The 12,908-nt window shown below is 40.6% G+C and overlaps 2 protein-coding genes across 4 annotated transcripts; one reads left to right on the forward strand and one right to left on the reverse strand.

The window, feature by feature from the left end:
• Positions 1-971: 971 nt before the first annotated feature.
• si:ch211-198a12.6 (uncharacterized protein LOC563253 homolog) lies at positions 972-7,431 on the reverse strand. 3 transcript variants are annotated; one of them, XM_063874899.1, is made up of 2 exons: positions 7,238-7,431; positions 972-4,605 (listed from the first exon to the last, which is right to left on the reverse strand). In XM_063874899.1, exon 2 carries the CDS (start codon positions 4,479-4,481, stop codon positions 2,820-2,822), a length of 1,662 nt encoding a protein of 553 aa, XP_063730969.1. In that variant the 5' UTR covers positions 4,482-4,605; positions 7,238-7,431; the 3' UTR covers positions 972-2,819. The 3 variants fall into 3 exon arrangements, with proteins under 3 accessions (XP_063730969.1, XP_063730970.1, XP_063730971.1); XM_063874900.1 differs by lacking the exon at positions 7,238-7,431 and adding an exon at positions 6,427-6,817; XM_063874901.1 differs by lacking the exon at positions 7,238-7,431 and adding an exon at positions 5,954-6,294.
• Positions 7,432-8,661: 1,230 nt separating this feature from the next.
• On the forward strand, positions 8,662-12,556 carry LOC134858532 (tripartite motif-containing protein 16-like). Its single transcript, XM_063874487.1, has 7 exons — positions 8,662-9,254; positions 9,366-9,461; positions 9,584-9,817; positions 9,927-10,086; positions 10,192-10,323; positions 10,900-11,036; positions 11,523-12,556. Exons 1-7 carry the CDS (start codon positions 8,868-8,870, stop codon positions 11,901-11,903), a joined length of 1,527 nt encoding a protein of 508 aa, XP_063730557.1. The 5' UTR covers positions 8,662-8,867; the 3' UTR covers positions 11,904-12,556.
• Positions 12,557-12,908: the final 352 nt, after the last annotated feature.

Here is a 12,908-nt window from a genome sequence, read left to right on the forward strand (position 1 = left end):
CTCAATGCCGAACATGTCTTAGACTGTCACATTTGAATGATATTCAACTTGTGAAATTCAATTTCAGAGTTACCTCCATTTTTGTCATTTCCAGCAGAATCAGCATTGATAGAGCAAGGTCACTCCTTTTTTACTTCATACTTTAGGCTTCCTTTTCCCATTGTTAATAAGGATGGATAGCTTTTGAGGGCTTCAAATTAAAGTAAAGAAATGACAACCAACCTGTCCTCTTCTATTCAAACTGTTAATAACATCCATTTATTCAAATCTATGTGACCTTTGAAGATTTGCATAGCTTCTAACAGCACATGTTAAGGTGTTATCTCTAGTGTAAATATTCAGTGATGGTGTCCAGACATGGCTCTGCACCCAGACGGCTGATATGCTCTTATTTCTGAAGCTTATTGCGATGGTGGATCTTAACCCTGTGCCACCTCAATGGGCAACCTAAGTCTGTCCTCCAGCTGTGAAGGAATGTAAACCATTGTAGTGTATAGGAAGGCGGTAAGCTTCCTGACATTATGTTGATGTTTCCAAAATACTTCCAAGAGCTTTCCCCACACAGATCAGAGTACACCTTTAACTCGGCAGGACTTAATGCGAGTGTTTTGCTAAAATTCCAATTGATGAATCTGGGAATGTTAGGGGCCCTTAAACACAACAAATAAACACACTGGTTGGTGCCAGCTCCAAGTCTGGCGTTTCCCCATTCAATAATTTTTACTGGTCGGTGTTGGTCCTTCAAAACACTAGATGATAGTGACACCAAGTGGACACCTGTAGGCAGTGCACAGCGTAAACATATGTCTGTAAATCCCTTACTTTGGCCAAATCTAGGATGGTTAAATGCCGTCTAAATTTTACTGTGCAAACATGAAGGCTGATTTAAAAGTAATCTGACAAAGTGTCACAATTGGTCTCATTATCTTCAGTTGTTGGTGCATGATTATAAAAAGGAAACAAAATCCTAGTAATTTGTGAATGATGACTTTTATTTAGCCTTGAGGTTAAATACGTCTCCCATTGCCAAACTGTACTCCATTGATCAAAAGCCACAAGAGAGTCAACAACCTTTATTTATCCATATATGTGCCACTCAAATTGGGAGAGATGTTACAGGATTTGCCCTTAGGAGAAGCCTATATGGATAATTTACAATTTTTCTCTCTACAATGAGGCCATTGACAAAAAAAAATGAAGGGGGAAAAGAAAGACAATATGGTCGTAACAGTGTAAACACATGGTAATATACAAGAAAGCAAAAAAAAAGCAATAGGTTTCAGTGACATCAAATCAAAATGTAGGGTAAGTTAGTATGAATAAGAACTAAAGACTCCTGAAAACGTTTTTCAAATAACAGCTTGGCATACATTTCTACATAGCATGCAATAAGGCACCTATCTAACACAAGGAAGAAATCTATGCTACAGTGTGAAGCACAAATGTTATCCAAAAAAGGAAAAGAAAATATTGCTCGCTGTCATGTTCACTCCCATAAAAACTGTATATCTCTCATTCCCTTTCATATAACCCAAGCCATATCTAAAAAAATACATCAGTTTGTAAAAGATATCTTACACAGAACAGTAAATAGAGCGCAACCCATTAGAATTTGGAAATTCATTTCATTCTTGTAGAAGTGAGATTTCCTCCTGAAGTCTTTTAGTATACATACGCCTTTTTTTAAATCAAATTGTGATGTTTACGGACCATCATCAGTAAGAGTAACCTATATTCTATACACGCTGATTTAGTCTCCAAAGCAATAAACAAAGTGTGGTATTGCATTTCATGTACATTTGGTGCAAAGGGTACAGAGGAAACGGCACGGTAAATAATTAGGACACGGATCATGTTGGAATATGCTGCCCAGTAGGTTTTTTATTTTCTATTATGCATTTCCTAATAACTAAATTGCATGTCATAATAGAATCAGGGTTTCAGCCAGTATTGCTCTCTGTACAGTTGATGCAGCAGCGCTAACCCATCATAGACATACAAGAATAACACCTTATAAATATACAAGATGGCTCATGTCTGATGGAGCCCAAATTCAACAACAAAGCCGCATGAGAACACCTGCAACATGTTGATCTCCAACACTTAAAACAAATTATAGTCGTAAAAGGAAAAAAAAAAAAAAGGTGGTGACAAAGTTGATCAAAGTGGATCTTACTATCAAAAATGTAATCTTTTGGAACAGCAAACTAGTCACCTATACATATATATAAAAGAAAATCAGTATTTACATTGGATTTTGGATGTTTGTTACACATGGGTTATGGTGGTGGAAAGGAAATAACAATTGAAATAGAGAAAAAGTTTTTGTTCACCACATTGTGTTGATAGCCTTGGATAAAGTTGCAGCTGAAAAGCGCATGTTCCCGACTGAAGGTACATAAACTCAATTCTTATCAAAAAGACCGACAGAGGGGGAAGCATATTTTCCCCAGGTAACAATTATTTTAGATCACCAAATCACATTTCTCCTTTTTTTTTTATTTATTTAAAAGTGTTCAAGAGAGGTCCTGAAGTGAAGCACAATCACAAACAAGAATAGAGGCTCCTTCACAATCTATTATTTCACCCTCCGCATTCTGAGCGCAGAGATCCCGGGTTCTGCTACTTCCCCCCTGAAGACTGTCGATTTATTTGCAGACGCTCCACCTCAATGTGCAAGACATGACCACTGTTGTCTCTAGAAGTTAGCCTGACGTTTCCTGTGGTGATGTCAAGATGGGACCATCAGTAGAACAAAAGGGGGGGGGGGGGGGTGTTTTTACTCTTGCATGGGAGACAGTGAGGGTGGGAGAGGATGCTCACTGGTCTACATGGATCCTATGATGTCTGGAAAGGGAAGATGAATGGTTAAAGCCTTTTCCACACTGGGAGCACCTGTATGGTTTTTCAACAGACAGGATGCGCTGTTTTGGGAAGGCGTTGTTGGGGAATCCCTTCCCTGTGGGGATGGTGTTGTACTGCTGCGGCGGCGATTGTGGAGGCTGGGGCTGCTGCTGCTGCTGTTGCTGTTTGCTCTCCAAGTGGACTCTCTGGTGCCTGGCAAGTGAGGAGGAGTGATTGAATCTTTTGCCACAGTGAGCACAGGTGTAACTCTTTCCCTCTGAGTGGACTCTTTGGTGCCGGGACAGGGAAGAGGAATGATTGAAGCCCTTATCACAGTGATGGCACATGTAAGGCTTGTCTCCCTGCTGGTGCACCCTCTGCTTTGGGGGAGTGCCGTAGGACAGGGTTTTCCCAGGCTGAGGAGGAGAAAACACTGGATTCTGCAGATGGGTCTTGTGGTGGCGTGAGAGAGAGGAGGAGTGGTTGAAGCCCTTGTTGCAATGTCTGCAGGTGTAGGGCTTCCCTCCGGCATGGACTTGCTGGTGCTTCTTCAGATGGCGTTTGCGGACAAAACTCTTCCTGCACATGTTGCATTTGTACGGCTTCTCGCCCGAGTGGATCCTCTGGTGCTCTCTCAGAGTGGCAGCTGCCGCAAAACACTTTCCGCACTGTGCGCATCGGTGGGGTTTGTCTCCCAGAACGACTGCAGCGTGGGTCTTCTGGTGCTGCTTTAGGTTGGAAGTCGTGGCAAAGCCTTTGCCACACTGGCCACAGGTATATGGCTTCTCTCGTGCATGGACCTCCTGGTGCTTTTTCAGATGCCTTCTGCGGACAAAGCTTTTCCTACACTGGGTGCACTTGTAAGGCTTGTCCTCTGAATGCATCTTCATGTGTTCTCTCAGGGTGATGGCAGCTGCAAAGCTCTTACCGCATTCCGAGCATCTGTGGGGCTTGTCTGGCAAATGGATCATCTGATGAGACTTGAGGCTGAAGGCATCGATAACATCTTTGCCCATAATCTCAACTCCAGGGGGGACATAGGGCTTTTCTTTCATGTGAATCTTCATATGTTGTTTGAGGCTGGCCTCCACAGCAAAGCTCTCACCACAGTGGACACAGATGTAGGGGTTCAGGTCCTTATGGATCTCAAAGTGTTGGTGAAGATCAGCTATGCTTCCAAAAATCTCCCCGCACTCGTTGCACTGCAGTCCATGGGCTTCATGTATGATTACACCATTCTCAGACTCGACTGTCAACTCCCCACCATGGTCAGACTCCACTTTCACCACGTGCTCGCTGTCGCCCTTAAGCAGCACCTCTCCCAGCAGAGTCTCGCCTCCTGACGTCTTGATTTCCGCACCAGTGAAACAGTGCATCTCGCCATGTTCCACCTTAATGTAGTCATGGTCTGACTCCGCTACAATTGCATCAACACAGGCTACAGCTCCGAGATCTGAACCCAGTCCCTGGATCTTTAAGTCTGAGCCGTGGATCTCCAGCTCTAATCCACGCTTTTCTTCAGTCATGATCTCAGTTTCTGCTCCATAGTGAAGGTCGACATGGCTGTGGGCTATGACACACTCCGACCCAAGCGTGTCAAGCCCGGGTGTGTCACATTCAGTCTCTGACTCGGCCATGAGAACACACTCCAGCCCCACGACCTCCGTTTTTCAGCCGGACGGGGACACACTAAAAAGAATCGGGGTAAATGGATCTTTGTTTTGGGCCACGTCACGCTGGTGCTCTAGTCAGTGAGCAGACCTGCAAAAAAGAAAATAAAGACAACATAAATTAGAAGATTGCCCTCATTTATATAAACAGGCTTCCAACAGAAAATGTTACACATGTTATCTTAACTATATTACGTCAACATCCTATTATCAATAACGAATAAATAAATCCAAAATGAAAAAAATCCAGGTGAGTGATCAAAAGGGACAAATTGTGCTTTTACCGTAATATCGTTGGTGTACAAAAGACTCCCGTGGTGGCTGATGTTAGAACTTTTTACATTTGGTTTGACAAAATTGGAACCGAAAAGGTCTTAAAAAGGCTGTCAACGCACCTTTAGAGGCAACAACAAACCATATACTAATATTAAAGCCAGACTTTCTAAAAGAAAGATTTTTAGTAGTTTGTTTAATTGACTCTTTTACAGAACTGTAAGTTTACAGTTGTATTATTATTAGTGTTATTGTAATGAGTACGCTGCTGTATTTATTGTATCATTTGTAACTCCGGCACAAGAATTTCCTTAAATAAAGTCTTATCTGGTAAACAACATAATTAATCATCTGATCTTAAAAAGCAGAGTAACACACATGCAATATAAGTTTTCAAGCAGCTTCTATTCTCTGTGCTATAAGGACAGACATGCACTTCTACCTCGGCCAACACATAATATAGCTCTTGGTTGGTATCAACAACAAAGACGAGGGTTGGCTGAGTGTTTGGTTAACACAAGCGTAAACAAAGGGGAAGCCCTTAACACAGGATATGTGTAACTAGTTTGTACTTCTGAGTATCCCTTCGTCTATGTTGGTTCCCTAAAACAATATTGGTTGCATTTTAATTCACAAACCTTTAGTACTTTAACATTGAGGTATGCATAGGCTCATATTTGATTATATAGGTTTCCATAACTGCGTGCATCATATAAAATCAACAGCAAGATGCAGTACTACTTAGCAAATAAAGTTGTCAATTTGATAGCCAAACTATCAATAGCTAACACAAATGATAAAATCAAGTTGTCGTGATCAACCTCCCAATTCTTACTTAATCCGCAAGCCAAAACCTATGCGGCCTACATATTTCCATTGTCTCTGCAGTTTGCATGCATTACTTCTAAAACGACTTGAAATATGTGGAAGCATTAAAAGAGCAACGCGTTGTTGTTAAACATTGAACTGTTGGTGGCTAGCCTTCAATAACAGCTACAAATAGCCTTCATAGCAGCTAGTTAGCTGGCTATGGTCGAGGGGCGACTGGTTAACGAGAGCATTGTGTTAGCTGCTAATGTGATCGCAATTTAGCCAGCTAACTAGCTTCATAGCAAAAGCAACACGCGAGTACATGTAAGGACTCCAAAAACAGCACAAATACTTACATTAAAATATTATTAGAAATAGTTAATCGGGGGTTATTTGAGATTCTTCGGCCGACGCGGAAACTCTCCTTGTGCGAGTATTAACAGGCCATCTTGTTGTGCCACACCAGCACATCCAGCTAGCCAAGATTACATGCTCGCCTAAGATGGCTGCCGCTAGCTAGTTAGCAGCGTTAGCTTCCGCCCTCCACAACATATTGAATTAGAGCTGGCCCAGAAGCGCTGTCGCACCAAGTCAAACACACACACAGCTTGTAAAAACACACGTATGACAGCGTGTAGCTGGCATTGAATCCTCGTAAAATATGCAGTTGCAACGAATAGCAACGTCGTAGGCTAATGGTAAGTGTGTTAGCACGCTAAGAGCCACACGGCAGTTCCAACCAGGAGTTTGCTAGCTGAAACAAAGATGGCTAACCGTGAGGGCGATGAATGCTGCGCGAAAAGCCCGGGAAAGGAAGCGTTCTACTTACGTAGCACTCCAGGCAAGACACACTTCCCACAGCAAAAACAGCTCTAACAAAGGGCAACCGAACAGAAAAGGACCAGAGAACTAATTCAACTGCTGCTTGAGGCGGCACTGTAAATCTTGGCTAAGACCCTAAAGCCCTCCTCTACTGCGGCAGCACCAACCAGCACACACGACTTCAATGGCGGCCTTGCTGGTGTTAGCAGCTACCCAGCCGAGACAATATTAGCGTGCTGGCTACATAGCCATGATGCCAAGCTAACAAGCCAGCTAATCCAGTTTGGCTAGCAACGCTAAAGGCTGCTCTCCTGTTTAGTAGCAGCCTGTAGATTGTAAAACATTGGAGCCGAAGCACTGTTTTACCGCCCATCGGACCATGTTAAGTAAGTATGGTTTCGCATGCAAAGGCGAAGAAAGGCGCGTAGGCCAAATCCATAAAGTACAAGTATCAGAAATAATCTGGATGAGACTCAAAGCTAAATAGATCCATACCGTTATATTAGTATTTCCCTGAGCGTTTCCAACATAACTAAATGCATCAACCAAAGCAAGACATGCCCTGTGTTTTTCCATTGCAAAGTTTGTTACTATCATAACTGGACACATAAAATAAACAACACATACGTTGACTACTACAGTGAATCATAACAAAGAAAAATAATTCCGTTTTCCATTAAACAGAGCAACCCTTTAACGCTGGTACTGTTTATGACATTAACTAGAGTTTAAACCATTAACAATCGCTAGGAGTCAGGATCAAAACTGTTTGACTTAATGCAAATACATATTTTTAAAAAGCTTGCATGCACACCCACCTTATGTCCTTTTAGTTTTTAATTGCTGAAGAAAGAGAGAAAAAAGGAGTCGTTTATATGCTTCAAACTCAGGGTTGAGGCAGGGCTTTGCAGGCTGTTGTGAGGCTGGTCAAACTGCTATGTGTCTTCCTCTCTCTCTGCCTGTGTGTGTTGCTGGCGCCACAGCTCATCTGGCGCCAACGTTGGACAACCAACGCACTTTAGCGTCATTTCAATACAGCAAGAAGACCACTATCACCCCCTATAGGCTTGGAGAAAAACAGGAGCTTATTCAGAAACACTTCTGTAATTCAATTTACAAAAAAAAGAAAAGAAAATCAAGCAAGTCCATTCCAGTAAAAAATATATTATTGGATTGCATCTATTGATGCATTCATTTGTAATATTTGAACGTTTGGGCTGGTATAATTGCCACAGCGCAAATGATAATATACCTACATACAATTATTGTGTGACAAATTGTTTCTCACCATAATTACTTTTACTTTTGCAGGCCTACTGTCATACCTCTTTGGTTTTAGTCTTCTTTAAGATATTCAGTCATTTTCCAAATATTATAGATTTTCCTTTTGTTTTCAATTAGTTCACTTGGCGAAAAACTTGAAAGGTAGTCTATCACAGAAAATGAAAAAAAAGATAATACCTAACCTAACCTCATTACCAATTGTAAACTATGTTAGCGAAATCAGTGAAAATATGTAACGATATAAGGCTTTTGCCGTAAGTAGATAGCTTTGAGCCAGGCATTCACCAGCAGAAACTCAATGAGCATTTGAAGAAGGATAAGTAAACTAATCCTACTGCATACATTTATTTTTTATTGATAGGTAGAAATGTGATGTATTTGCACAATATTGCAAAGCGCAAGAGGTCGCAACAATGCTGAATCTGTTTTTAAATGCTACATAGTTCTGAGTATACTGACGAATATAGAGGCAGATAGAGGCAGATATAAAACGTATGTAGTAAGGAATTAGTCCCACAAGATGATGCTGTTTTCACAGAGCAAGTGTTTGATTAATGTCCAGATAGAATGGGTTGCAAATATTGTAGATATCAAGGGCAAAAGTCTAAAGATAGACATAAGACAAATGTGGTATTGAAACAAATATAACAAGGGTAAAGTTATTACTTAACACTGAGTATGGGCTAATGATTTAACAGCAGTTAATATGATTTAAAATAAAATGAATGTCATGTTACGGTTGTTTATTGTGTTATTAATAATAAATAGAGATACAAGCATAAATGTGTTTCAAATGTAATAAATAATTATACACAAATAAGACTTATATTTTATTAAGGAAGTTTCAACTTGTCTTCTTCTTTGTTTGAGCGTATTTGTAGTAACACCCATTGCCTGAGTAATAAATGCCCAACCCGGAATACTGGTTTTACAATGAGAGTAGACCACATAGTTAACATTCTGTCACACACATTGTCAGTCTCACAGTTTCACTGAAGCTGTTAACTTCAGGACCTCATTTTCTCCACGGATACTTCCTCCTGCTTATTTTTTATCAAAGCGTTTCTTTAGCTTTGGATCCTACAAACTTTGCTACACATTTCTGCTGAGCTGAAGCACCTGTGGATTTAAATTCCCATAATTGTTAGACATCCTAGTTGAAATATGTCTTTAGATTTAGACAGATACAACTCGGACAAATCTCGTCGGTCTACCAGTCGTAACCAGTCCAGGTCTAGTCTGGCCAAGTCCGGGGAAGTGCTGTGTGACTTCTGCACAACTAGAAAGCAGAAGGCTGAGAAGTCCTGCCTGGTGTGTCTAGCATCTTACTGCGAGACCCACGTCCAGACTCACTATGACTACCCTGCCCTGATGAAGCACAAGCTGGTCAAAGCTACGGGTCAGATGAGAGAGAAGATTTGTGCACAGCATGACAAGTTGCTGGAGGCTTTTTGTCGCACTGATGAGACATCAGTGTGTGTTTTGTGCATGATGGATGAACACAAACATCACGACATCGTCCCGGCTGGAACTGAGAGGACTGAGAAACAAGTGAGTAAAACAATCTGTCCATCTAAACTTTTGGTTAAGATACACAATGATTTAAACGTTTATTTATTCTTAAAGGTTGACATGAACACTTTAATGTAATTTCCTCTGCAGAAACAACTTGGTACCACGCTGCACAAATCTCAGACTAGGATTGACCAGAGAGTTAAAAAGTGGCAGGATCTCCGTCAAGCTGTTGAATCAGTTAAAGTAAGCAAAAACTACTTCAAACATAACACAATGCAAAAACATAGGGTTTTTTGTTTGTGGAAAAAAAAAAAACTTTCCATCCATATTTTAACAAACTCTCCTTTGGTGATGTATCTCCTCAGCACTCGGCTCAAACTGCCCTAGAGGAGAACGAGAGGATCTTCAGTGAGCTTCTGCTTTCCATTGAGAGGAAGTACAATGAAGTCAAGGAGATGATCCGTTCCCACGAAAAGACCACTGTGTCACGGGCCGAGTTACTGCTGGACCGCTTGGAGGAAGAGATCACTCTGCTGAGGAAGAAACACACTGACCTAGATAAGCTCTCACACACCGATGATCACATACACTTTCTGCAGGTGAGGTTTATGTGCACTGAGGACCTATATAGTTCAAAAATCAGGAGTCTTAGTAGAAAACATGAAGAAGCTCTTTATGCTCATTTCTATCTTTCTTCTCTATTACCAGAGCTGGCAGTCTCTGTCAGGCCCCTCCGGATATGAAGACCTCAACAACATCTGTGCGGCTCCCAATTACTCCTTTGATGCCACCAAGAGAGCCATCGCTGCACTGAAATTACAAGTAGAAGAAGTCAGCAAGACCGAAATGAGAAAAATCTCAGGAGCAGGTAAACAAATCTGTGCTTTTGATGCCCCTCTTTAGTTCCTTTTTAGTCTGTTTTTGCTCTCATGAAACTTGTGCTGCCCTGTGTTTTTTATCTACCTCTTTAAAGTGAATGATGTTTACATCACGCAAGAGGTTGAAACAAAGACAGAAAGCGAATCAATTTCGAGAGAACAACCAAGGATGAGAGAAGAACCCAGGACAAGAGAAGAGCCGAGGACAAGAGAAGACTTCCTGAAATGTGAGTTAATAAGTTCCATTTTACAGATAAGGATGCCTTTAACCTTTAATGGAACCTTTAGCAAAAGCAAGTTTACAAGGCTACTGCAGTCATATCATACCCTGCTCATGTTCAACGAAGTGAAGTGAATTCTAATCTGTCCTAAGGTTCATAACAGGACAGCCATGTTGACATATAGCTTTACAAAGGCATGACTACACCATCAGGTGAAACAATGTTCGGAGTGTTACAAAAGGCATGCTGCTTGCAGAACTGGTTTGATGATATGTAAGAAAGCGGATTTACAGTTCAGTATCACTAAAACAAACACAGGTGTTCCCACTGTAACTCCACCTGGGTAAAGCATATTTACAAGCTGATGCATTAGAGTTAATCATCAAAGATTTAGTGGAATAACTTTGTAATACTTAAGCACTTATGAGGGTGATTTATGCCAAACCCAATAAAGAAGGAAAAGGGAAGAAATAGCTAAAAGAAAAGAGACAAATAGCAAAAACATATAGCATGTCATTGGAAAACAGATACTTAACATCAATACAGAGAGGATTAATAATGACATTGTCCTGCATTGTTTAGACTCCTGCCAGCTGAGTTTCGAGGTCAACAGTGTCCATCGCAGCCTTCATCTCTCCGAAGGAAACCGAACAGCAACGATGAAGAGTGAGCCCAAGAATTACCCTGACCACCCAGACCGATTTGAACAATGGCAACAGGTGAGAATATAAACTGCCCGCCAAAATCATATGAGTGCCTAAGAAGAGAGCGAGAAGAGTTGTGAATTCTACAGAGCCAAAATGATCACATTGTCAAGACACTATAGAGTCAAGCATAACAGCACAGGTCTGATTTATGAGTTTGGGCTATTTTGCTCCAATAACATGTCTTCTTTTAGACTACTTGACAGAAATCAGTTTATTTTACCACACTTTGTCAATCTGCGTCTGTATAGTTCTGCTATATATTCACTTAAAGCTTTCATAGATTCTTGTATTTTTCCTTTTTTAAATTAGTTTACTTCTCTTTCTTGTGAAAACCTTTTACATGTTTTTTGTTTGTATTGAATGAGAATCTCATCATAAACTTGTTTTCATTTGTGTAGTTGCAGTACATATCTGGGCAAAAGTAAACTCTCCTCTTATAAAAGCTAAACATGCGTAAATGTTGTCCTTTAACCTCTTATTTCGCCCATGCTTTTGCAGGTGTTGTGCAGAGAGAGCCTGACTGGTCGCTGTTACTGGGAGGTGGACTGGAGGGGTACAGAGGTGGATATGGCTGTTACATACAGGGGGATCCGCCGTAAAGGAAACAGCAATGAGTGCAGCCTGGGCTGGAACGACAAATCCTGGAGTCTGTACTGCAGTGGCTCCAAATTCTCCTTTGTGCACAATAACAACAGCAAGGATATTGCAGCTCCGATGGCATCCCGAATCGGCATCTACCTGGATTATTCTGCAGGAACACTGGCATTTTACAATGTTTCTGATGGCATGCAGCTTATGCACAAAATCCAGGCGACATTCACACAGCCCCTCTACCCTGCATTCAGTGTGTGGGGCTTCGGTAGTAGTATCAGACTGTAGGAGAGTTGTCAAAGTGCTAGCAATCTGCGTATGTACATAACATTCCATACATCCTTGTAAAAACAAACTTCAGATGTATTTTTTTGTTCACCTTTTACTTTAAGTTATTTTTCCTCATTTATGAGCTAAAATATAACTTTAAGTTTTAAATGATTAAATGATTCTGTTTTTGCTTTTTTTAATTATTCAATTAATCTGTTTTTTATTTTTAATGAATCCTACCCTCTATGTATTTTATTTTGACCACTTTTGCTTTGGGGCAATATAGTCTAATAAATATAAAACATATGCATTGATTGATTACTATGTTATTTCACAGTGTTCAACAACTTTTTCTCAATTATGTTATAGTATGTTATACATTTATATGAATGGTATGCTCTGTTTTAAACCAAATTAAATCAAAGTTTCTAAAACCACCGTGTTTTTAAGAAATTAATTTATCTCTGCATTTTAGATATGGAATATGCCAGTGTATTCGCCATCTTTACTCTAATTTTACTAAAATATGTCCTTTACTTGGTGGTGAAAACTCCGGAAACAAAGTATCTCTTATGCAAGTTCTCTATGATTTTGTGTTGATGTGACAAACGTAAAAACAATTTGATAATCAACAGAAATCAAATAAAAGTGATGGTATTTTTGATCAATAATCACCAGAGTCAATACATTACTGCCTTCCACCACCATCTGCCAGTCCTTATTAGTGTGTACGCATATTTAAAAAGTAGCATATATGTGTTTCTTCCCCCTGGAGCTTAAACTATGGTATGTATATATACAGACCATAGTTTAAGCTCCAGGGGGCAGCAGAAACACGTTCCTTCGCTACAGGTGTAAACTGCATGTTTGAGCCGTCTGGCTGTCCAGTGAGAGAATGCAACGACCCATATGATCAACTTCTGGAAAAAAGACATATAAACAAGTGCTTATGTTTTTTTTTTATGTCTATGCCCTCGAGCCGCCCACCTGGTGCGCCACCAAACTTAAATGCAGCGTACACTG

The sequence above is a fragment of the Eleginops maclovinus genome, chromosome 22 (genome assembly GCF_036324505.1).
Source record: "Eleginops maclovinus isolate JMC-PN-2008 ecotype Puerto Natales chromosome 22, JC_Emac_rtc_rv5, whole genome shotgun sequence".
Taxonomy (NCBI): domain Eukaryota; kingdom Metazoa; phylum Chordata; class Actinopteri; order Perciformes; family Eleginopidae; genus Eleginops; species Eleginops maclovinus.